Here is a 22792-nt window from a genome sequence, read left to right as displayed (position 1 = left end):
TGATACGGGAAGCGTCTCTTGTTGACAGATCTTCAATGGATGATACTGTGAGAGCCCATTTCAACCTGGTCGGGGGTGGATTTCACTGTGTGCTGTCGAAGCCTATTTGTTGTGGAAAGGATTACGGTGACCGATCTAGTCGCAAACAAGATTAGTGTCAGCGGATCATGTTTGATTGGGAAGCTCCAAAACAGCCTTCACAACGGTGAGACAAGTTGTTGCCCTGCTTGTATCCAGCGGGAAGGACATCATGAAATCAGGACATGAGGACAATCTGAACTCTTTACTTCACTCTCAATGACCGACTCACTGCTCCGTGTCTCACCATTTTTATGTTGTTGCAGATGTGTACACCGTAAAGCAGGAGACAACAAAGCACACACATGTTGCCTTTGATTTAGAGATTGAGCTGTGGAGTCATGCCTTTGTATAGAGCTGGACACGAACACACACTCACTCACATAACCACGGTCACACACACTCAGGAGTATCTGTAATTCCTAGTTGAGACAGGCAGACACCCCTCGGTGCATCACTCTCCTCTTCATTTCATAGATCTGTCATCGTCCCTGGACAAAAGCACCTCACCAGGATGACTAATCTGCGCTCGGCTCGCTGTCCTGGCTGACTCAGGCTTTCGTAACGATTTTATTTCAGACGTGACTCAGCGAGTGCTGAAGCGAGCTATGATTGGAATGGAGACGAGTCAGAGACAACGATGGACAGAGAGGAGGAGAGAGGGGTATTCTATTTATTCCCAACTCATTAAAACTTCTTCAAAAGCTGAAAGATGACTGGAGGCATAGCAGTGTGTGTGGTGTGTGTGTGTGTGTGTGTGTGTGTGTGTGTGTGTGTGTGTGTGTGTGTGTGGGTGTGTGTGTGTGTGTGTGTGTGTGTGTGTGTGTGTGTGTGTGTGTGTGTGGTGTGTGTCTCCAGTCCTACCTCCTCTCCCCCACACTGACAGTGAAGGCTCCAGGGCTGACACAGGGGACAGCCCACCTCAGCCTGCCCCAGAAACCCTCACCTTGTCTGGGCCACTAAGCACACCGCGGCCCCCCCCCCAGTCACCGAGTGTACTCGTCCAGACAGTGATGCTGCTGGGCTGGGGAGCCTGGGACACGAGTGGTTTTGGGAGTTGGGGTGCAGGTTGACAGGCCGTCATAACAAAGGATCACACACACACACACACACACACACACACACACACACACACACACACCACACACACACACACACACCACACACACACACACACACACACACACCACACACACACACACACACACACACACACACACACACACACACACACACACACACACACACAGAACATACACACGCACACACACAGAACATACAATATCAATATGATGATGTGAGAAAAAGTACATCACTGTTCTCCTCTCACTCGTCTTTTGCCCAACCCAGCACACCACCAAAACCACCAACCTGCAGTGTCCTGACATATCATCCTCAACGACCCAAATTGGTGAGCTAGTGTCTGACACACACACACACACACACACACACACACCACACACACACACACACACACACACCACACACACACCCACACACACACCCACACACCCACACACACACACCACACACACACACACACACACACACACCCACACACACACACACACACACACACACACACACACACAAATAAACACCATGTAGTAATCCTGCAACAGAAAAACATGCACATACATACACGTGAACATTTACGTATAAACACCCAACACTAACACTGTGTACTTTTTCCTGGGAATTGCCCGGAGTCTTCTATTCAGATTCAAAAACATGATTAAAAACAGTTATTTTGAGAAGGCCTGGAAAATGTGGGCCTATTCAAGTGTAGAAATATAATATGTTATGGTATTGTATTTACTATTGATTTGCAGTTGTGTTAAGAAGCTCATCTGAAGTTTTAGCTGAGGTGAAGGCACACAGTCAGATCAGGATACTTTAGATGTGTTTATCCTTTCATTTGAACTCAACCCACAGCAGAACACTGCATCCACAAGCACCTGAAAAGTATCTGTTAGTTTGATCAACTAGATTTGGACAAAAAAGTCACAAGGTTCGAGAAAAGCATAGCCTGCTGTTTCTCTTTCTCTCCTTCTCTCCTTCTCTCCTTCTCTCTCTATGTTTCTTCTCCAGATACATTGCAGATTGGTGGGCCCTCTGTCTTTGCCAGGCAGCGGTACACCATTCCTGCTGAATTATTCACATCTTGCGGAGCAGAGCAGCAGAGAGAGACAGCCCGTCTAAAGCCAAGCTAATTAAAGTAGTGGTATTAAAAGTGTACCGTGTCTCTTCCAAGAAGAGAGGAAAGAGAGATCAGCGGTGATACCTTCCCTCTCCCCGTGTCTCTATCACTCGTCTCCCCGCCTCCCTCCTTCTCTCGCTTCACTTATCCCCCTCTTCCCTCGGCTTTCTCAGGAAAATTACAACCTGACTGCTCACTTTAATATTTCAGCATCTAAGTGAGTGTGACAGCCTCTCCTTTGTGTCGTTCTCTCTCTCCCCCACCTCCATCATGTGTCCCTGCCTCCCTCCATCCACCCACCCCTCTCTATCCCTGCCCCAACCTCCTCCTTGTGTCGTTTGCTTATCATCCCCCCGATGGTTCAACTTTTACCATGTGACAGGACAAAAAGGGGGAGGGAGACGAGAAAAAAAACAAAAGCAAATCAGGCTCAACGCGAGGCCTCTCTGCCGGGCGATCAGACTGTCTCTCTGTGAATCTCATGACACGTACACGACCATGAACCTACGATGAGGAGAGGTATCGCTTCGCCCTGATGTACGCCACTCACAGTCACACTTAGACACTCACAGTGTTTCAGAGTGACAGAGAGGTAGTGATCTCACCCACAGAGAAGGACTCAGAATCGAGGTGTGTGTATGTCTCTGTTTAGAAGTCATCTCCTTTGCTTGAGCCACTTCAGCTCATGAGTCCCTTTGAAAAGACGTAACTGCAGTGGTCTTTTGTATGTGTGGTCTACACTCATAGGTATCTTTGTGAGTGAATATGAATGTGTGTCTGGACACGTATTGTACACGAATGTATTATACATGTTGCCGTATGAGAGGTGTGCTTGTTGGTGGAGTGATAAGAGCGTGTTATGAGGTGAATAGCCAAGGAGATGGCTCAGTGTGTTGTGTGTTCATAGGCACTATGATACACATCAATAATTGAGCTAGTCTCCCCTACTCCCCATTCATTCTATTTTCATCTCTGCCATTTGATATCCCTATCTGCTTCTACTCTCAAAAAGAGCGTATTATGTCCAGACAGCGAGCGGAAAATATACAAAGAGCCTGAGGAAACGAACCCTTTATTCCGAGAAGTAGGAAAGTAAATGGCCGGCAACAATGTATGCACACAAATCATTTAGGAATTACATATCCACACGTACACATGCACGGGTATGTCTGCACACACATTGATTCGCACACACAAAAGGAGTCACACACACAAACAGAAGCTCCCGACGCAGTGAGCAAGGAGCGACATTGTACACAACATTGATCATATAATTTACTCCTCTATCAAGCTTCAAGGCTATTGATCAAATAATTCCATATGCGGGCCTCGGCCACTGCCAAATTGCTAAAATGGGGCTGCTCCACTCAAAGCGTGTCCCGTAATGGTTTTGGCATTGATCGCGGCTTTCCCTCATTCACTACCGATGCAAACAAACCACATTTAACTGCAGAGCTTAAGAGCAAGAGAGGTAGTGTGACTACGGGCGAAGCGATCGCACGCATCACACGTTCACACGCAGAGCTGAACATGCACAAGCTGACACTTCAGATACTTGTACAGGACATGCACACACAAGTTATCACATATGTCATCAAATGTTGAAATGTGCCGTGGTTGGGACGAAGGGCAGTTTTATGAGGTGGCAGGCAGGTTTCCGGGATGATTGGAAGATTCAGGCCAATCTGACCCCATTTCCCCCTGATGGCTCAGCTGGCTTGTTTCATGGCGCAGCGTTGCCCGGAGGCCGGAGGCTGGAGTCACACACACACGTGCAGAAGGTGTGTTAATTCATGTGTGCAGCACAATCGCTCGCATGCATATACATACCTGTGAGTCTGCGCATGCATGTGCACATGGATACACATGCACAGAGGCCAGTTGCTGTTGCTGACAGAGAGCGTGTTCTGAAAAGTGACAGAAGAAGAAATGAACAATAGGATGAGGAAGTGACAATGGGAGGTCTAGGTCATACAATCTCATTGAGGGCCCTCCATTCACAGCCAAAGTGTTGCTCGGCAGTGCACATGTAGATTCAAATTCTTCGTCAGGCTGACAATGTGTTTCAACCATGTTTCTCAGCTTTCTTGCACATCTGATTTAAAGGATGCATTTGTATAAACATCTGTCTAAAACGACATTGTAATTGTTGTATTTCACTAACACTAAACTGCACAAACTCATCCTTTTCTCTGTTTCGGCCCACTCTCCACACTGAGATAACTTTATTTCAAAATATAAGCTTTGCTTTTTCGTGTTGACAGAGAAATAGGAGATTTTAGACAGTTGTGACAATTAATTATTTGAATGCTGTGTGATAGTAATGACACAATTAGGCGCATTCACATTGCGGTACTTTCCCCACAAAGGTTCATGCGAACTTAGTTCATGATCGCGTTCACACCAAAAAGAGCCGGTACTAAAATTAGTTCATGCGAACCTTTTTACCCCCTCGAAAGTCCCTGCGAGAGAGCAGGGACTTCCGAACGGCTCTTTTGTGAGAAAAGAGCTATATTTCTGATTGGCTGGGCGGATTGCAAACCACGCCCCGTAAAACTCCCAAAAAGTTTTGTGAAGCCGCCATTTTATTATCCTCGCATTAGCATTATTAGCATTAGCATTAGCCCAGCGCAGAAACGCAGAGAGACTTATGGCAACACAAAATAAAACATGGGAGCGTTCTGGCGATTTACTCGGAAGGCTTCAGTCCCCAACTCCGGGGACTTCCGGCCGGGGACCTTGGGGCGGCAGTATACGCCGTGAAGTGGTTTGCGGCCTGCCAGTAAACCCACAGCAGAAGAAGAAGAAGTGACGTCAGCGGCTTCATTTGCCTAATCCACCCACAGGGACTTTTTCCGGTGTGAACGCGATCTGTACTTAGTTCATGCGAACTAAAGAGTTCTCATGAACTAAGTTCGCATGAACCTTTGTGGGAAAAGTACTGCAGTGCGAATGCGCCTATTTGCTGCTGTTGTCATTAACCTGTATTGTTGTCTAGTTTTTTTTAGCAAGTCAAACTATTTCTACGGTCAAATAACTATGTTTAAGTTTAATGTAAAGCACATGTTAACAACAACATATGAAATTTGGTCCAAACAATCCAACATGATAATGTGATATTGAGTCACTTGGCTGTGTTTCACTTCTTAAAATGTGTCACTCAGGTTTACAAATGACAAGAGGTCATGGATTTTGCTAAATTCTTTCTCACAAAACAACCTAAAACACATTGTGTATTCACACGTAAACAGTGATGTGAATATCAGCTGACTGAGTGTGGATGAAGTCTCAGAGAGAGACAGAGGATCAGGTCGGATCTGTGGAGGGAGAGCGCTGAGAAGTGTGACAGTGGAAACACAAGAAGGAGCAGAGACACAGAGGACGGAACTGAATGCGAGAGAGATGGAGTGTGACAGAAAGGGAGAGAGGAGGAGAGTCCAGCTGGTGGCAGAAACAGAGAGAGATGTAAGGATATGACACCTCCTGTCTCCGCACCGGCCCTCGCTGCCCTTTGCTGGAACATACATGACAGCCCTGTCACACGCGTTTACCCTCTCTCTTTATCAAGAGAGATATATGTTGTGAGAAGGAGAGTCATGGGCGAGAGAAGGACACGGAGAGAAAAGGGGAGCAAGAGGAATGAGAATAGAAAGAAAGGTTAAAAGCAGTGACACTGCATCAACTCAATTTCACTCTGCTCCCATACTGGTGCGTCTCAGCCTGCCACGGTACTAATGTCCTTGACATACCACCAGCCTCTGTGTGTTTTCACTTCTCATCAGTTTAAAAGTATCATTTGATTGTTAGAAACTTGTCTAACGCGTGTTCAAATCCACTGAATGTTCACATTTTAACGACCTTGAAACGGCTCACTTCAACTGTGCACAAAGTTCCTCTCTGTCAGAGGCTTTTGGAAAGCACATTTGAGTTTTCTAAGAACTTATAATGTGAATAAGATGTGGTAAATAGTATTGTTATAAGTAATGTGTACTGTGTTGGGCAGGGCATGTTTTTGCAGGTACCAATGGTACATGTGTATCCCTACATTGTCAAGTTTGTTGCCACAAATGTGCAAGCATGCTGTATTGAGAATTATTTTACATTAGAGCGGTGAGCCAAAGAAAGACAAACAGCCCAGACCAAAATCACACAAAAGCAGTCGTCGTCGCCATATTGTACATAAAGTGTTTTATCCTTATAAATAACATTAAGGTAAAACATGTTTGTGAATAGGCCTACATGTAATACAAATCTGGAATATATATTTATATTCACCCCTCCTCCCTTTCCAACCTTGCTTTACTCCTGACATCCATATTCATGTCTGTGGAGGCAGGCGGAGAGGAAACATCTCCGGGCGTCCCGTGATTTGCATGTGATAAATAAATGAGATGAACCAATCAAGGGAGCTGTGTGTGAGTGTGTGAGTGTGAGTGTGTGAGTGTGTGTGTGTGTGTGTGTGTGTGTGTGTGTGTGTGTGTGTGTGTGTGTGTGTGTGTGGTGTGTGTGTGTGTGTGTGTGTGTGTGGTGTGTGTGTGTGTGTGTGTGTGTGTGTGTGTGTGTGTGTTCATGTCCGTGGCACTCAGCTGGTTAAAATTGCATGACAGGAGGAGGGGAGGAGGAAGAAAAAATGATCAGTCCAGCACAGTAGTTTCTGCAAAGAAGACAGACACACTGAGTGAGAGGGGGGGGGGGGGTGCAGAGGGCCCTGTCGCAGTGCTCGACACAATAATGAATTTCAAATAAGTTATTCACTTCAAGAGTAAGTGGCTGGCACCCACTCCTTACAGCTGGTTTGTTGAGATAATTGATTTTCAAATAGTTTTGAGGACGAGAGCGGGAGCGGGCAATGTGAGAGGGGGGGGGGGTTAGTGAGCTAACAGGGGATGACAACTAGAACAGGGCTAGTGTGCATGTGTGTGTGCATGTCAACTATGTGTGTGAGAGAAGTTACAGGGATGTTTTAATTTGCGTAGGGAAGAGGCCGAGTCGGAATAGAGGCTGGCTGTAATTAAACTGATACAGCTCTGCACACACACACACACACACACACACACACACCACACACACACACACACACACACCACACACACACACACACACACACACACACACACACACCACCACACACACACCACACACACACACACACACACACACACACACACACACTTGTCTAAGAAAGATGCATTTTTCATGTCTAGCACGTCTACTTCATCTCGGCTGTCTCCCCTCTCGTCCTGGCTGCTGGCTAGCTAAACTTCCGCAGAGCTGTTAACATGGCAGCGCTCCTCTGCTGGCTGCACTGACACAGATAACTGAGCATCGGGATGACAGCGACACAAACTCAATGAGATGCATTAGTGGCAGGATTTGAATTGACAATGTAATTTACCACATCTCTCTCTCTCTCTCTCTCTCTCTTCCGCCAACTCTCTATCTGTCTCCTCCACCCTCTCCTCGCTATCGCTCTGTTTAATTCACAGTAAGAGGGACGATGTGAGGTGAGGAAACTCAAGGAGCCGCTGGGGTTTCCATCATGAATATGTTTACACATTACACGTCACGTCACACATGGGAGAGAACAACAAACACGGTCCAGCCACACAGCTTTAGCCCTCTTGCATCAGATCAAGCATCTCTGTAAAGTTGATATTACATTTTTAAATGGTAATTCAGAATAGAGCATGGTTGGAGATAGTACTAGAGTATTATAAGTAACAATACTGTTGCATTAAATGTAAAGAAATGATTGTATTGTATATATTCCTTAAACACAAATATAGACGCATTTAGTCTACAACATAAAGTGCATTAACAGTCTACACATCACTCCTCAAAGCCCTTATTTCCAAACAAACCATATTCCATTTCGGTCAAACTTATAAACCTTTGGATAGGCTGAGACTGATTGTCAATTTTAAATATTTAACCAGCTTATAAAGTGCAGCCTCACTAGAAATAGAGACAGCACGCCAGGTGCAACAAGCGTCACGCATATACAGAAACTAACAACCTGCAACTCTGTATAAAACATCACTAAAGCAACAACTCGGATATATTTGAATATATCCTTTTGCAGAACCTGCAGCCGCAGACAAACGTTTAAAAGCAACAAGAGACGTGTTCACACAAAGGCTAGTGTACACACAGCCAAGTTCTCCTCTGAAGAGTGTGTTGTTATCCTTACCTGTCTGTTCTCATTCACCTTGAGGTCCTCCACAGTCTGCTGAAGGGTTCACTTTGCTGCTCAGGGATCATTCGCTGACATTGCTCCCGCAGGCCATTGTAATGTACCAAGTTCAGCACTCGGCAGCTATCATGCTCTTTATTTCTGAACAATTTGCAACAGATATTGAGACGAACCAACATTCTGGATCGGTCCTGAAAGTAGTGTGAAAACAATGTCAAGGATCTAATCAAAACCTTAAGTGGTGCTTTAGTTGTCACATGTCCAAAACAGCGTTGTCATTGAACCTAATCCAGGGTTTAGAACATCATCCGCTATCACGGTTTGACGGGCGGGTTGACGAGACACCTCCCTTCTCTTTTCATGACTTGAATTCTCAGACAACCGGACAGTTTGGCAGCTTTGGCCTCGGGCCTAGATACTCATTTAGACTATAATGAGCTATAAACTAAAATGGTAATCGGGATAGCCTCTATTTAACACCTGACTGACTGACTAAGAGTGTGTGTGTGTGTGGTGTGTGTGTGTGTGTGTGTGTGTGTGTGTGTGTGTGTGTGTGTGTGTGTGTGTGTGTGTGTGTGTTTATATGGGTGTGTGTGTGTGTGTGTATATATGGGTGTGTGTGTGTGTGTGTTTATAGTCTGAAACCCAAACCATGTCATTGTGCAAGAGGAGAGTGAGGAGCAGGCTCTGTGCAGACATGTACGCACTCTCTGGAGCCAAACTCTCACACAGGACAGGCATTTGCACACACTTGAAAGCACACTCAGAGCACAATACTTTTTTGTGTGCATGTGTACATGTGCGTGTGTGTTCTTTCTGATTCAGAATGACAGGATGCTTAGGAGGCTGTGTGCTCAGTATAATTACACACACTTGAGAAATGTCGGCTCTTGGTGTTGGAGAGGAGGGTGTAATCAACGCTCTCTCTGTCTCTCACACACACACATACACACACACACACACACACACACACACACACAACACACACAACACACACACACACACACACACAACACACACACACACACCTGACATTCTTTCAAAGATTAGCAACACACCTCTTTGCTCTGGAATCCAATCTGAGGATGAAGAAAATAAATCAGGTACACACACACACACACACACACACACACACACACCACGCCACACACACACAAGGAAGCATCAGGGCCATCACAGTCATCATCAGTGACAGCTGTTGTCTATCATCAAATCTGTCATCATCATCACTATCATCATCACCTTCATCGTTGCATGTTGTTGGCAGCAATCTTTGTTCATTACTGTGCTTGTAAAACATAAATCCATTTGCCTCTGAACACACGCACACACACACACACACACACACACACCACACACACACACACACACACACACCACACACACACCAACACACACACACACACACACACACACACACACACACACACACACACACACACACCCATCAATCAAAGTAAGGTGCATTGCTCTATAGGGCCCAAGCTGTGTGATGGGGCATAACATCTCTCTTTTTTTTTTTACAGTGGTAAAGAACACATTCCCTATAACATCAAGATACATAGTGTATGAGACCTGCATCATGGAGCTTTTCGAAATGTGTCCTGTGTGCCAGCGAGTGTGTGATGTTCAAACCGAAGGATGGGTACATTTCTATCAGTGGAGCAGCTGTGCCCTCATTGTCAGTTTTCCACTGTGGAATAGCCAGCCTATTGTACGGAGTACTCCAGCTGGGAACCTACAGCTTTCCACTTCAGTGTACATCAATGGAGAGTCTTTCTTCAAACTTGAAAAGGTAAATAAACAACAGGTATACGTTTTTTTTAAATAGTTGAATATGTCAAATAATGTTGTTGAATTATCTAAAGACTTGTTTCTATGAAAATCCATGAACTGCTTTTGCAGAAACCTTTATTTAAACCCCCTTTAGGTCTTGAAAGCAATAAACCTACAGCTTTTCGAGTATGACACCTTCCTAAGGCATGCCAAAATGTTCATCGAGCCAGCTATCGTGTCAAACTTTAAGACATCACAGGAAATGATGCTTCGGCGGCTCAGTGAAGAGGACAAGATAATACCTGGGGGTGACTTGAGGTCAGACTCTCCTGGTAATTATATTCTAAACATTGGAAAGGTCAAATGCCCCACACTTCAATCAGAAATAGTATTCATCATACAGAGTAATGTAAAGATTGTACAATTATTTTCACAGGCCACTCTGAAAGGTCAGGCAGCCACACCACGATGGACCTCAAGACCAACAATGTTGTTGACATCCCGTTGTTTAAGGTGAGTGGAAAATTAAATATAAACCTTTTTTTAAGTTTAGTTTCACACGGTTTGCACATGTCATGCATTTCAATAAAAGGTCTTTATTTATGTATATTTCGTATATGTTTTCTGACAGAGCGATGAGGTTGGTGGAAGCTGTCAGATGGAAAAAGAAGATCTGGAAAGGGGTCTGGCGTTGTTGCAGGAGCATGGTGTGACTCTGGTTTGCATTATCAATCACCGTTGACCCTTAATACAGAAATTCAATGTGTAAACGAAACATCTCCTTTTTTAACGTTGGTACAGGTTGCCTTGATGACTTGATGGCCCTCATCTTTGATGAAAACTGTGTGGACCCGGCACCATTCAAAGAGGAGATTTTGAAGGTCACCATCGCAGAGGACCTGTGTGCTCAGGACGAACGGCCTGTCAAGGAGGAGGTCATTGAAAGCTTTGTCACCCAAGTCAAGACAGAGGCTTTCTGAATCCTGCATAAGGTTTTGGGGCTCAGGAAACTGCAAATCCGCCACGGGAAGGAATGATGACTCTGATCCTGCGTCTCAGTAAGCCCTATAGCACCCGCTCACAATACCCTTTAAGGCTGGATACTGGTTACGCCTGCAAGAATTACTCGGTCAAAAGATCACTAAAACATTTACCTTTGATGTGTTTAAAGTTTTCTTTATGGGTTAAGTGAACCTTTTTTTGTAGATGACCGAGACAAGTTGTAAAGTGGGACAAAAAAGGTAAAACACTGTAGTTTTAACTTCCATTTGGAGTTATGACAATAAAGGCTTTCCTGTTTCTATAAAATGTGTCATGATTATTTATGTTTCATAGATTCAGCAGCTGCACATTAAATGATGATGCAATGTGAAATATAATCAACACTTAGAAAGACTTGAGTCACACCTGGAGTAAACTCACAAGCTACCCTGCAGCATACAAAGTCATTAAAACAACCTGCACCTTTACCAGCTTTGAAAAACACAATAATTATAATCAAAACATAATATATTATTCTGAAATGGGCCAGTTTGCATATACGAGTACTTTTACTTTTGGTACTTTAAGTATATTTAGATGCTTATACTTTTTTACTTTGACTTGAGTAACATTTTTAATGCAGTATTTTGACTACACTCCTTACTACAACAGGGGTGTCCAAGCTACGGCCCGGGGGTAAAATGCGGCCGTGAGCCATTTATAATTGGCCCTCATCAAATTCAAAAAGTATAATGAAATATGGCCCAGAAATGAAACTTGTGCTTGTCATATATTGTACTTCTTAAATGTAATATATATATAAACATATATTACTCCGTAGTATTCATGTGTTAATAAGCCAATTTTTCAAATAAATTCAGTCAATTAAAGTTTAAAACAATTTCTAACAAATCTAAGTTGATAAGAAAATAGCCCAATAACTTATTTGTATAACAAACTTGAAATAGACCCTTCATATTTCCTCTTATTAAGCAATCCGAGGCTCCTGTTTTAAGGAATGAGCTGCCAACTAAACAAATGAAACCCTATTGAGAGCTGTGACTGTGATGGAGGCTGTTTTCTTAAAGCATATTCAAGTAAAAAGCATAATTGACCTACATTTGATTGATTTCATTTACTTATAACAATGACTGTAAATTCCACATTGTTGGTAAAATAATATTTTACATCTTTGTAGTGTGTGTGTGTGTGTGTGTGTGTGTGTGTGTGTGTGTGTGTGTGTGTGTGTGTGTGTGTGTGTGCTCGCGCTTTTGTGCGTGCTCTATAGTGCACTGGACATTACATTGCATTTAGCTGACGCTTTATCCAAAGCGACTTACAATAAGTGCATTCGACCAGGAAGATACAACCTTGAAGAAAACCGAATCATATAAGTACATCAGGTTTCATAGAGCCAAATATTTCAAGTGCTACTCAACTGGCTATAGATAAGCCAGTCCTTTATTAGAAAAGTAGTCCAAGTAGTACTCTGTCCAGCAGTAGCACTTTCACTGAGAACTTATGGCAAAAAATCATTTTATCTCTCATCAAAGATGGCAGAAAACATGCATTATTGTACTCTGGAAGGGAGTTTGATAGGGTTTTACTCAAATAGTACACGATAAAAGTACTTGATTGTACTTGTGGTAGTAGTCTAACAAGTACCGAGTCCAACAGTACCAATTTTATTAAGAACTTATGGCTAAAAATCATTTTATCCCTCATCAAATATCATTGATTGATTGATCAAATATAACATCAGCTCTTGTACTACCGTCAGCACCGCTTCTCGGCGATTACCGTAAAGAATCGCGCACTCAAAAATGAAGCGCTCATTTGACCAAGCAAATGCGAGAGACGGCTGAGTTGATCGCTATCGAAAGCCATTATTCGCGCGTTTATTCGCGCGAATTAACGGGGAGGTACTACTAACCATAGACCGCAGTCTCAGACAATAGAGTCTGGCTGCAGACCGCAGCAAGGAGGCGTTTCCTATAGGGGCGTTTCCTATAGGGGCGTTTCCTATAGTGAACGACGGGAGCCGGCTCTCGCCCGCGAACGAGCCGTTTTTTGTTTTGTTTTTGCGGAGGGATCTAGATCGGCATGAAGGCACATTATGCAATGTGCAATGTGGACATTATCCCGCTTATTACACATGGCCACATTCTCAACAAAGTAACGACATGACTCCCAATAATAATTGAAATGCTTTTATGGATTTAGAAAAATATTTTATTGATTTAAAAAATAGTTGTATTGATTTAAATTGACATGCATCCGCTAAGAAAAGTAGTCCGTTGTTACTGTTTGAACTAACGTAACAACGGCAGGAACTGCTTCTATAGTGTTTTTGAGGAGCTTTTTGATTACAGATTTGAAAACATCGTTGCTTGCTTTAAAAGTAGCACAATTCATTATGTCAAACCTTGGAAAGTATCTAGATATCCCTGCCCTAATGCCAAAAGTAACTGGCAACTGAATATGTGTCGCCGTAGCTATGATGTCTATGTCTGGACCGCTGCGTAAAAAGGAGGGTTTCTGCCCCATTACTTCTCTTCTTACTTCTATAAGAATAAAACACGGAGGACGGAGATCTCTTTTTGTCCCCCTCTTCTCCCCGCTGCAGCCTAGCAGTTGATCTCAAAGCACGCTCCCCTCTCCTGCAGGGAGAAAAACTATATTTATATACTTTATATAGGTTGATACAGTAGCCCCTTTTTATAGGTGTTGCCATTTGTTTTGTATAGCGTGGTTCTACAAGCAAGTCAATGCATTCATTGGGTGGTATCAGAGAGTTACACGGGTCTGTAAATGCAATGAAAACAATTGGCCACAGCAAATAATTTATATTAAACATGTAATTTTTACTTTTGAATACTTTAGTACAAAGGATGTCTTGAATAATTTAAGTGATATATGTGTACACATATAAATCATTAGTCAAAACAGGGCTACATTTGATTTAATTAAAAGGTATAATATGTGGTAAACTGAAGAGCCCTTTGGGAGCCAAAAGAGCCGGCTCTTCTTGGTGAGCCAAATGATCCGGCTCACCAAGAAGAGCCGGAATTCCCATCACTAGAACAATGACTTCTTCTGCGGATTTATAAAAGCAGCTGGAATCCCTTAAATTGCTATTGGATAAAAAAAGTTAGGAAACGCCCCTATAGGAAACGCCTCCTTGCTGCGGTCTGCAGCCAGACCCATCTCGTCTCAGACCGCCCCTGTCACCATCTCGAGCTCGGACACGGTAGGAGTAGGAGACGGTAACACCACGACTGTGGGCTTGTATGGTGCTGATGTTTGAAAACTTTGTTCGGGTTTCCTTAATGGTGGGGGGCCTATGCGTATTTGGTGTGTGTATTTGTGTATTTGAGTGTGTGTTTGTGAAACGGGGATGAGGTGTCACGTCGCCTCCCGCATAACGTGTTTTTTTTAATATCATGGCTGACAGGCTGAGGTTAGTGAGGTGATGGAGAAAGGTGTCGTTGCCTTTATTTAACGAACGTAATAACATTGTCGTTGTTTTTGTTTCCGTATTTACGAATACCTAAGTACGGCGCAGCAACAGGGATCATGCGTTCGAGTTTTGGGCTTGATGAGTGTAGCTGTACAGTAAAGTTTATTCAAAGATCATTGTGGATATATTACATCGTAACACATCTCATAACCTGACTGTGACTTCAATGTTTAACCTTCAAGTTATAATAATAATAATACAGGTTATACATGTCCATTCAGATGTAGCGTACATTGCATTCATTCTTGCTAGGCGCGCACATGCCGACTAGACTGGAAATATAAGAGCAGAAGTGAAACATTTTTATACATTCAGATACATCGATATTAATTTACTACAGTAGGCTATCATTAATAACTAACTCTTTCCCTTCTGATAGAAATGCAATTCTTCCCTTATGTTTTTAAATGTCTCAAAGAAGTCATTTCACAAGCCTTTGTGGAAGAAACAAGAGTTACTTCCACACATGCCACTGTTACAGGGGTGTATTAAGAGAGACTGCAATGTTGCGTTCAAGTGCAAGTGAATCACTGCTGGAGTAAGGAGAAAACATAAGTAGCAGGGATTGGGGAAGCTGTAATGATCTTCAAGGTAATTTGAGAAAATACCAAAAGAAAATGTGTTGGAGTGAGGCGTGAAAGATACAATTTAATGAGCTGAGAGGTGAGGCGATGTGATGTGGATAGTTTATCTAATGAAGGTCAATCAGAAAATGGAAGAAATTAGTTCTGTAGTTCAGTAACTCTAGAGTACAGAAATGCTATTGGGTGAAAAAAAAGAAAAAATACGTGTTCTTCGGCCAAAAAACAACAGAATCTCCATTTGTATACACACCCTCCTGTCTATGCAGTCAGAACTAATTTCATAGACAGGAGGGTGTCAGGGAAGATAATAGTTAGGAATGCTGTATGAATCATGTCTCTGATGGGAAACTACTGTATATCTCCAACAGGAAGTAAACTGAACATTCAATTGGTGATCAACACTGGACCAGGTTTAAATTGTATTATGCAGAAAGTCTTCTCAGCACTGATCTCCAACATGAAAGGTAGGTCTCTGACAATGTACCAACTTTAAACTGTGTCCAACTTCAACCTTTTGTGACAGTTATTTCGTATTTAATTCTTGACAGAGCTGCAGGTCATCTTTATGCTGTTTTTGGCAGCTGGACTCATGCAGTGCTTTCCAGCCACAGCAAGTCAAGGTATTCTTCTATTGTGCACCTTCTTATATGATAAAAGGAAAGTGTATGTTAAATAATTCCTACTTTATGATGTTACAGGTGGAAACAGTTTGGCAAAACTGTTTTTCTGCATGGACCCAGGATGTGCCAAAAACGTGACTACCATTTTTTGTGACGACGAGCCGGTGTCATTTGACCACATTGCAGATTGTAGGCCCTCAGGACCTCCACCACCCCAAACTGTCTGCCAGCATGACGGTCGGGCATTCGTTTTCACCAATACAAGCCGTCGATGTGATTTTGAAGTGATAAGCAGAGATATTAAGACTGAAAATTGCCAAGGTATTTACACCTACTCTCTAAAGCCCATAGGCTTATATTATGATTATCTTGAAATAAGTTAGTCATGCAAAAGTCAATGCTGCCGACTTTTATTTATTTATTAATTAAATTTGACCAATCAGTAAATGGGATTATATGCTGCTGTCCTTTCGTTGATGCATTTAAGGACTCATCACTTCGGCTGAGGAGGCAGTTGTTTGACAGCCCTTGATTCCCCCACTTACATTTTAGCTTTTGAATCTTTCTCCTCTCTTCTTTTTACTGACCTTTGATCATTGCACTCTTTAAAACAAAAATCAGTGCAAAATGGCCAAACAAGATTCTTTATTTATATGTATTCTCATTGAAATGTTTCCGTTAAAATCAAATTGTACAATGTTTGAATGAACATCTTTGCACACAATACATTTTCTGAAGTCCTGATCTAATAACACTTGGTAATATTTTTCTGTTTTCTCAACTAGACCACAGCGACATTTGCAATTTTTTCAATGGTAAGTTATTTCCTTCAGATTCTCTTTATACCCTGTTACTCCCATTATTTATTGACCATTGACTGGAGTTTTTCCTCTACTAGGAAAGAGTGATGGTGTAGCTACTACACCCTCACCAGTCTCCACAGAGGCTTCGCGACACGATCCTGCAAAACGTGGATACATTAGAGTTGGTAAATTCTGAACACTAGTTAATCTGAATAATGTATTTGTTAACAACTTGTTATTTCTGCTTCTGCACAAGAAACTTCTAACAGCAGCCAGTCATTAAAATATTGTTCACTTTTCACATTTTCCATGTACGCCATGATTTGTAATTAAGAACAAATAATCCAACTAATCTTACTTGCTTCAGCTCTCCTTTTTTCTGTCTTTGTTCTTTTGCTCACGGCTTAAATATTTCTCTTCGAAAAGCTGAGAATCAGGTGAGATCAAAGTGTTAAGATGTGTTGCATTCATTGTTTATTGATACAATATCCCTGAAGATCCATCTTTTGATTCCACAGTTGTTCCAGTACTACTACTACTACTACTACTAGGAGTTTTATTTCTGATTGCATATTTAGTACGAAGAAGAAACACAGAGAGGAATCAACTAACAAGGTAACTGAAATATATTTGTGTTATTCACAAAATCCCCATATTCAAATGCAAAGCTTTTATGATGCCTGTTGCCTCATGTTTTATATGTTTTTATCTCAGGGACCCTAGGGAAGAATTCCCCCTGCAAATTAGGTTAGTGAACATTATAATAAAAAGTCAGCATACAACACAGTGTGTTCAAATGTAGATTAAATATACTCATTCTGACTTTTGACCCCTTCAGGGATACTCGTGGTGACCCATTGGAGGATGTCAGCTCTCTACCTCAACATCACCTTGGCACTTAAACTACTGCAGTGGCGTCTTACGAAGTACAACAAAACCTATTGTTTTTGTGCAGATTATTATTATTTGTCAGAGTTAACTCTCAGGTTGATCAACTCACCAAATTGTCCATGTACTGTACGTCAGGGCTGAGGAAAATATGTAGTGAAATGGCTCAACGGTTGCAAGCTGGCTCTCTGCCGTCCCCTATAAAATGCAAAATTTGAAAGGCAGTTTCTCTCTCACCTAAGCACTTTGAATTGCCCTGTGTTTTTTATTTATTTATTTAACTATTATTCAAATACAATCAGGAAAAGGCGCATACAATATAACATACATTTTACATTAATTGAGAAACTGAGGGCATTATGAATATAAAACAGAAAAGAACAAAACACAAGGGACTAAATAGTTTAGAAAGGTGTAAAATGTTTGGGCTTTTTTACTTTTGCACAATTTATTAAATGTTTTGTATAATGTCATGTAATCAACAAAATCAATAAATACTGGGGGCATTTTGACAAAGCGACATTTGTGTATGAAATATTTTGCTAAAAAAATTGCCTTGGTTGTATTTGTTATATACCGTATTTATATTGAATTGTTGGACTAGCCTGGGACTCAAGTTCTTCAATGCCATATCTACACTGTTGCTACTGTGCATAGGCAATACAATCTGGAATCTTGATCTTGTGTTGAAAGGTTCGATATAAATAAACGTGCCTTGGTCCTGCAGAGGGCAGCCTCGAGTCGCTTTTCATCCAGTGGTGCACTGAATGGCACCGTGCATGTACAGAGGCAGGGATAAAGACACGCAGGGCTTCTTGCTGCTCAGTGGAGGACTGACTTCAGTTGTGCACAGTCAGCTGCTGTGAAAACACTCCTAACAGCGGAGATTTCTCTTATCCGCAGTTATTTATCTGCCGGGGATCGACTGCTTGAGGAAAGGTCTTTCTGTGAGGACTGCAGCACCCTGTGAGGGACATATTATTCCTACAGGCATACGCAGAGGATCACGATTGGCTGGTAAGGTTTCTGTGAGTTTCATATCATGACCGAAATACAATTTTAACAACGGAGCATATTCTTATTACGTTCGGTGTTTATGAATGTCTGCAGGTGTTGCGACAGGTGAAAAACTGCAGGTGCGCGTTAACACTTTCTGGTGCGATATCATTTTCTTGAAGAAACATTGTATTCATTTTAAATGGTGTATTTCGCCCAACAACTTATTTTCCCCTACTAGATGTTTTGTGTTATTGGGTAGAGGTCAGGGAGTTATATTTTGTAATTTTACCAAGATTTCACGACAATATTTAATTGAAAGCATGGAATTAAATGCGGTCGTTGATGAGGGGGGTTGCTCATATGACTTTCATTCTGAAACTCGGAATAAATGAAATGTTCTTGCTGTTATTGCTGGGGTTAGCCCAGTGTAGCTGGTTAGCTCCTCGACAGTCACTAGTGTTTGCTGTATCAACATTTACTTTTGCTGCCGTTTCTTAAAACAGTAGGAAGTCAGTTTTAATGTGTCTGCAACTCTATCTTGCACTTTTACTAAGAAACTGGAAGTCTGTTCTGTTTGGTGGGAAATGAGGCAAGCATTGTGAAGGTTGTGTAACAAATTAGGGGGCAGAGGAAGAAAGACGCATTTGACATCTTCACCACAGAAAAATGGAAACCTGGACAAACTGACCTCCGGGTGTGTGAGTGTTGAACAAAGTTAATGTTAAGATCCCCTCATGCCTCAGTTGAACCTTTTGAGAGGCAAGTTACTGAGAAACTACTACACGTGTGCATAAATACAGCTGCTACATCTCTCAGGCATAATATGTGCAGTAAGGCCAGTTGACAGATTTTCTGTATTTCTGATATATTATCTGTGTACATCATTAGATTGCACTGGAGCAGCTTTTCATTTACTGCTCTGAGCTTTAGTACCTATCACATTATCACTGCTCTTTACACTGAAGTGCAACATTTCTCCCTCTGGTAGTTGGCAGCCAGGGTGAAACTGTGAAATAGCTTTCGGCAGTTGAAAAAAAGGAAAAGTGATATCTGGTTATCTTGTTTAATCCTGGAGAACCATGATGTGAGCAAGACAGCTGTTTTAGAAAACGTAATAAATGCAGGGTCCAGTAAAACAAGCTGGTCTTTCTGGGCATCATTCAACTGTTGAGCTTGTACTGAAATACAGATTTGTATAGACAACACTGTCTGATGGAGAGTTTTGCTTTGTCATAATGAAGAATGAAACGTTTTCTCACCTTTATGATGTGGGTTACTTTCTTATTGCAGTCTTCTTTGTAATGGGTCAGATTTTGCCCTTTGACCCTTTTCACATTGTAGTCATGTGTCTTTGTATCGCAGAGTGGCGTATAAAGAACGATATGTTACATAACTTTGACAAGTTCCTAGGAATATTAGCCATCAACCAATATGTAATTTGGATCAAAATGTGACATCATGATGATTGTAGAAAATGAATAATCATGCAAATCTGAGCCAAGCTTTCAGACAAAGTTACACAAGATTATGAGTGTGTGGTCTCCTTAATGAACCTCCTGGTTCTTCCTCATTTGACTGGGAGGCAAAGGAATATGGTGAAGCTCATGCCAGGTTGGGGTTTGAAAGGGAAAACAGCTCATGCAAATCCGCTGCTCTCTCCTTGGGACTCACACCGGCGCTCCTGGGCTGCCTGCTGCCCTGGCCCTGATATGTCGCTTGTCAGAGCGAGCAGCATCTGTACATTATGTAATCATTTCCATCTGAGTATAGCAGCAGAAGTGACACAGCACGGTAGAGCCAAAACTGAATGAACCCAAATCATGTTTATTCTGTGAATCTCAGCTCTTCTTGGGCTTTTACTTGAGGGATCAGATTCTCTTTAACATTAATGATGAAATTGTAACACTGTCCGTAACATTAAGCACTAATAGCATCTTCCTCTGCAGACTTAAACCCACCTGTTACAATTGTTTAGTTTATTTTAAACTTATGCAGGATTTTTGCAGTTCGGAATATGTATCCTCATGGTTGATTGCACTTAACCTAAGTTGCTTTGGACAAAAGCGCCCGCTAAATGTAATGTTATTAATCAATAGCACTGATTCAAAGCAGGAGGGCCACATTTGAAAGCCAATATTAGTTTATCTTTTCCCTGCTGGATGAGCTTCCTGTCTAGGGGTTAATACGGTATAATTAACAGCTGTAAAGTTAAGTCTTGTGATTTTGGATCTAAGAGCCATGGGATCCAAGTATCGGACCAAAACATCAGGCACATGAGACTCATTAGACACTTAGTCACTCAGTCAGTGCCTTGAACAGTAGTTCTCAGCCTCTCTATTTCTCGTTACTGACACCACACAACACACACACACACACACACACACAACACACACACACCACACACACACACACACACACACACACACACACACACACACACACACACACACACACACACACCACACACACACACACACACACACACACACACACACACACACACACACACACACACACACACACACACACACACACACACACACACACACACACACACACACACACCACACACACCACACACACAGTGTTATATTCTGGGTCAAAGGAGTGCTAATGCGCTACGTCCTAGTTGCAATCTGATGAAAGCAGGACAAGAGTGTTTGTTTTCTTTGTAGAGCGCTTCATATCGGGTCATTCAGCACCATGCCTCTCTTTTTTTGTGGTGCTTTTCTCTGCATTGTTGTAGCAACCTTTTAATCGGGTCACTTTAGAGAATTAATTGTGCATTTACTTATATAATGAGATTTGAGATAATTTCCATACAGTTTGAAGAAGTTAAAGGAAAAAAACGGCATCCTTCTTAGAAACATCTTTGTATTAATTCCTGAAGTGGACTAACATTATAATAAAAAGTAACTAAACATTTTGAGTAAAAACACTGTTTGTGTCATAATTACAGCAATACATGTGTTCCTGTACTGTCTGCAAAGTCTTGTTACTTTATGGCAGACGTGTACATTGATTCTGATGATAAGCTCATATCGTATTCACATCTCAGACTGTTGACCAAGATCCACATTAGGAAAGCATTAAAGCGGCAATAGAGAAGTTGTTTGCTTTAAGACATCAATCATTATGAATGTAATTGATTGCACAACGCAATGGCTCAAGTAGAGTGTCACCACTGGTATTTACATTGGTTTTGTATTAGCCTCACTTTCTCTGTGCCATCCTGTCTGCCAGGGTATGGTCCCCCGGACAAATGAGAGCTCAATTCAAGGCACAAAGTAAGTTTGTCTGTCAATGCGTAACCAGAACAGTCAGAGCGATCGGTAGCTATCCCCTGTTACCAAAGAGTCTCAGTGCAAGTTATTTGCAGTCACTGTTCCTGAGAGTTGGTAACTTTAAGGAAAAGGGAAATCAATCAAGCTGTATTTGAGACCGTGGCGCCGACAATTTGGAAACGCTGGGATGGGGAAAATTAAAATGCTGTCTCTTTCCACTTTATTTACCAGATTGGACATTTTTCGAGAAAGTGATTCATTTCTCACAGAAACATTTGTTTACAAAAGACTAACAGAATATATTACTACATTAATTGAGTCAGTGTTACAAGCCTCCTAAAATAGAGAGTCACAACCATACTCCATTGACCGGAAGAGGTTTAGCCTCCACACCTCTGTTTGTGTGTTGCACCTCTACCTAAGCACAGCGTGGGCTGCTTTCTCTCTCCGTTATCTGTTTTATTGTTCTCTTTCATAGCCCAGGGTGAACTCATGTCAGCAAAAAGCACATTGCCACCAGTTCACAATCAGGACTTCATAATTAACTTTCTTTTATTACAGGGCTGTGATCAATGTAACATCTAGTTTCTCCCCCCCCCCCCCCCCCCCCCCCCCCCGCCACCCACCCATTATTTTGCACAGCAGTGTAAAGAACCTAAACTGAACGGCAATCAGAACTTCAACACCTTGAAGTAATCTCTAGTTCATGTTCAGAGGCGCAGTATGTGAAACAGTATCATGAGTTTCATGATTGAGTGTGTCCCATCTTGAAGGACTGGAAACCAGGACATATCAGCGCTTTGTGGCAGATTTAGACAACTCTTTGTTGTTTATAATTTGCAATACATAAACTGTGTTGCTCCACT

The 22792-nt window shown here is 42.1% G+C and overlaps 2 protein-coding genes and 1 long non-coding RNA gene across 5 annotated transcripts in view; all 3 read left to right on the top strand.

Annotated features, from left to right (window-relative positions):
* The window catches only part of LOC117452616 (uncharacterized), a 17925-nt gene extending 6376 nt beyond the window's left edge, over positions 1-11549 (top strand). For 2 of the 3 annotated variants that reach the window (XM_071204275.1, XM_034091326.2), the window contains 5 exons: positions 9998-10266; positions 10402-10579; positions 10684-10760; positions 10879-10954; positions 11049-11549. In XM_071204275.1, coding sequence (XP_071060376.1) covers positions 9998-10266; positions 10402-10579; positions 10684-10760; positions 10879-10954; positions 11049-11227 — 779 coding nt within the window. In that variant the 3' untranslated portion in view covers positions 11228-11549. Of the gene's footprint in view, positions 1-9997; positions 10267-10376; positions 10580-10683; positions 10761-10878; positions 10955-11048 lie in introns of those variants that run through there. The other variant, XM_071204276.1, reaches the window with a different exon arrangement.
* Positions 11550-14449: 2900 nt separating this feature from the next.
* On the top strand, positions 14450-18361 carry LOC117452880 (uncharacterized). The gene is made up of 9 exons (XM_034091683.1): positions 14450-14494; positions 15701-15796; positions 15881-15952; positions 16031-16273; positions 16738-16767; positions 16851-16940; positions 17274-17370; positions 17470-17502; positions 17594-18361. The coding sequence occupies exons 2-9, from the start codon at positions 15757-15759 to the stop codon at positions 17655-17657; spliced, it is 669 nt and encodes a 222-aa protein (XP_033947574.1). The 5' UTR covers positions 14450-14494; positions 15701-15756; the 3' UTR covers positions 17658-18361.
* Positions 18362-18433: 72 nt separating this feature from the next.
* The window catches only part of LOC117453052 (uncharacterized), an 11115-nt gene continuing 6756 nt past the window's right edge, over positions 18434-22792 (top strand). Inside the window, exon 1 of the long non-coding RNA XR_004552819.2 lies at positions 18434-18660. This is a non-coding gene — a long non-coding RNA (uncharacterized lncRNA). The remainder of the gene's footprint in view (positions 18661-22792) is intronic.

This window comes from Pseudochaenichthys georgianus, chromosome 9, assembly GCF_902827115.2.
Source record: "Pseudochaenichthys georgianus chromosome 9, fPseGeo1.2, whole genome shotgun sequence".
Taxonomy (NCBI): domain Eukaryota; kingdom Metazoa; phylum Chordata; class Actinopteri; order Perciformes; family Channichthyidae; genus Pseudochaenichthys; species Pseudochaenichthys georgianus.
Note: the sequence above shows the minus strand (reverse complement) of the source record. Positions and strands in the feature narration are given on the sequence as shown.